The sequence below is a fragment of the Solanum tuberosum genome, unplaced genomic scaffold (assembly GCF_000226075.1).
Source record: "Solanum tuberosum cultivar DM 1-3 516 R44 unplaced genomic scaffold, SolTub_3.0 scf00112, whole genome shotgun sequence".
Lineage (NCBI taxonomy): Eukaryota > Viridiplantae > Streptophyta > Magnoliopsida > Solanales > Solanaceae > Solanum > Solanum tuberosum.
Window position 1 is genome coordinate 1,425,663 of NW_006239035.1, and position 1,505 is coordinate 1,427,167.

The 1,505-nt window shown below is 32.8% G+C and overlaps 1 protein-coding gene across 1 annotated transcript in view; it reads left to right on the forward strand.

Moving 5' to 3' along the window:
* The window catches only part of LOC107060998 (uncharacterized), a 2,889-nt gene extending 1,647 nt beyond the window's left edge, over positions 1-1,242 (forward strand). The window contains exons 2-4 of the mRNA XM_015309648.1: positions 70-676; positions 752-808; positions 1,231-1,242. Coding sequence (XP_015165134.1) covers positions 70-676; positions 752-808; positions 1,231-1,242 — 676 coding nt within the window. The remainder of the gene's footprint in view (positions 1-69; positions 677-751; positions 809-1,230) is intronic.
* Positions 1,243-1,505: the final 263 nt, after the last annotated feature.

Consider the following 1,505-nt stretch of genomic DNA (forward strand, 5'->3'; position numbering starts at 1 on the left):
AACTAGATTGATTTGTTTTATATATAATCAATATATGTTGTATTTATTTTGAAGATATTTGTTGTATAGGTCACATCTTGCCGCATACGGAATAGTTGATTCAGAAAATGATGATTCATGGTTATGGTTCTTTGAGAATTTTAAAAATGCATTCGGTGAAAGGGAAGATATGTGCTTTGTTTCTGATAGAAATAAGAGAATTTGGAATGCTACTGCAGCTGTTTATCCCGAATTCAGACATTACGCATGCATATACCATCTATGGACCAATTTACTAAAGAAAACATACAGAGATACAGAAGAGGTTAGAACATTATTCTTCAGTTTAGCAAAAGCTTACACTGTTCAAGAGTTTGATGAATTGATGAAAATGATGGATCAAATTAATCCAAAATACCGTGCTTATCTACAAAAAGCAAATTATGAGAAATGGTCACGCGCACATTCACTAGTAAAAAGGACTTGGACACTAACAAGTAACATTGCAGAGTCACTAAATAATGCTATTCTTGTTGGAAGAAGGTTACCAGTGGTACCATTGTTGGAATTTGTTAGAAAAACAATTGAAGCTTGGAATGAGAAACACAACGAAGAAGGTAGAAATACTACAACAACCTTGGCTAGTAAATTCAATGAAATGTTGGAGGACAATAGAAATTTGTCTCATCGTATGCTTGTAAGTATTAACAATTATCTACTATGCATAGTATGTTTTGGTTTTATTATTTATAATGCATGCTCTTAAATGAAGGTACGCGCATCAACAATACACCTTCATACCATTACAGATGGTGCAAAGAGGTTTACGGTATGTTTGAATACACGAATGTGTAGTTGTGGCAGATTTCAACATGATGAGATCCCTTGTAGTCATGCACTTGCAGCAATCAGATATAGGAATAAACATCGCGATGATTATTGTTCACCTTATTATAGTAATAAGAATTATCAAGATACATATGCAATACCAATTGAACCCTTGCCCTGCGAAAGCACTTGGGATGTTCCATCACATGTCTTGGAAGAGGTAGTATTACCACCAATTACAAGAAAGCAACCAGGCAGACCTCCAAAAATGATCGCAAAAAGGGATTCACCGAAGGAGAGGGGAAGAAGAGGAAAGTAACCTGTAGTGAATGTGGTATAGTTGGGCATAACAAGAAGACTTGCCCAAAAAAAACTCATGATAATTAGCTTTGTGGTATTTTTGTTGTTATTTTTACTTTGCAGTTGTACAATTGAACTATATTACTTTTATTAGATGTACTGTTTTTTAATTTCATTACCTTATTTCAAAGTCGATTACTTTTTGTTATCTTATTCATATTTTTAAATACATAGTTGTTATAAATGGTTGTATATAGTAGATATCATGAACTCTTTTGGATTACGTGTTGTCACATATCCAGAAATATTGATAAAAAATGAACTTATTGGATGATATTCTGCTGTTGATTTGATTTGGTAAATAAGCCAAATTCTTGGTAAAATTATGGTAAATAGGA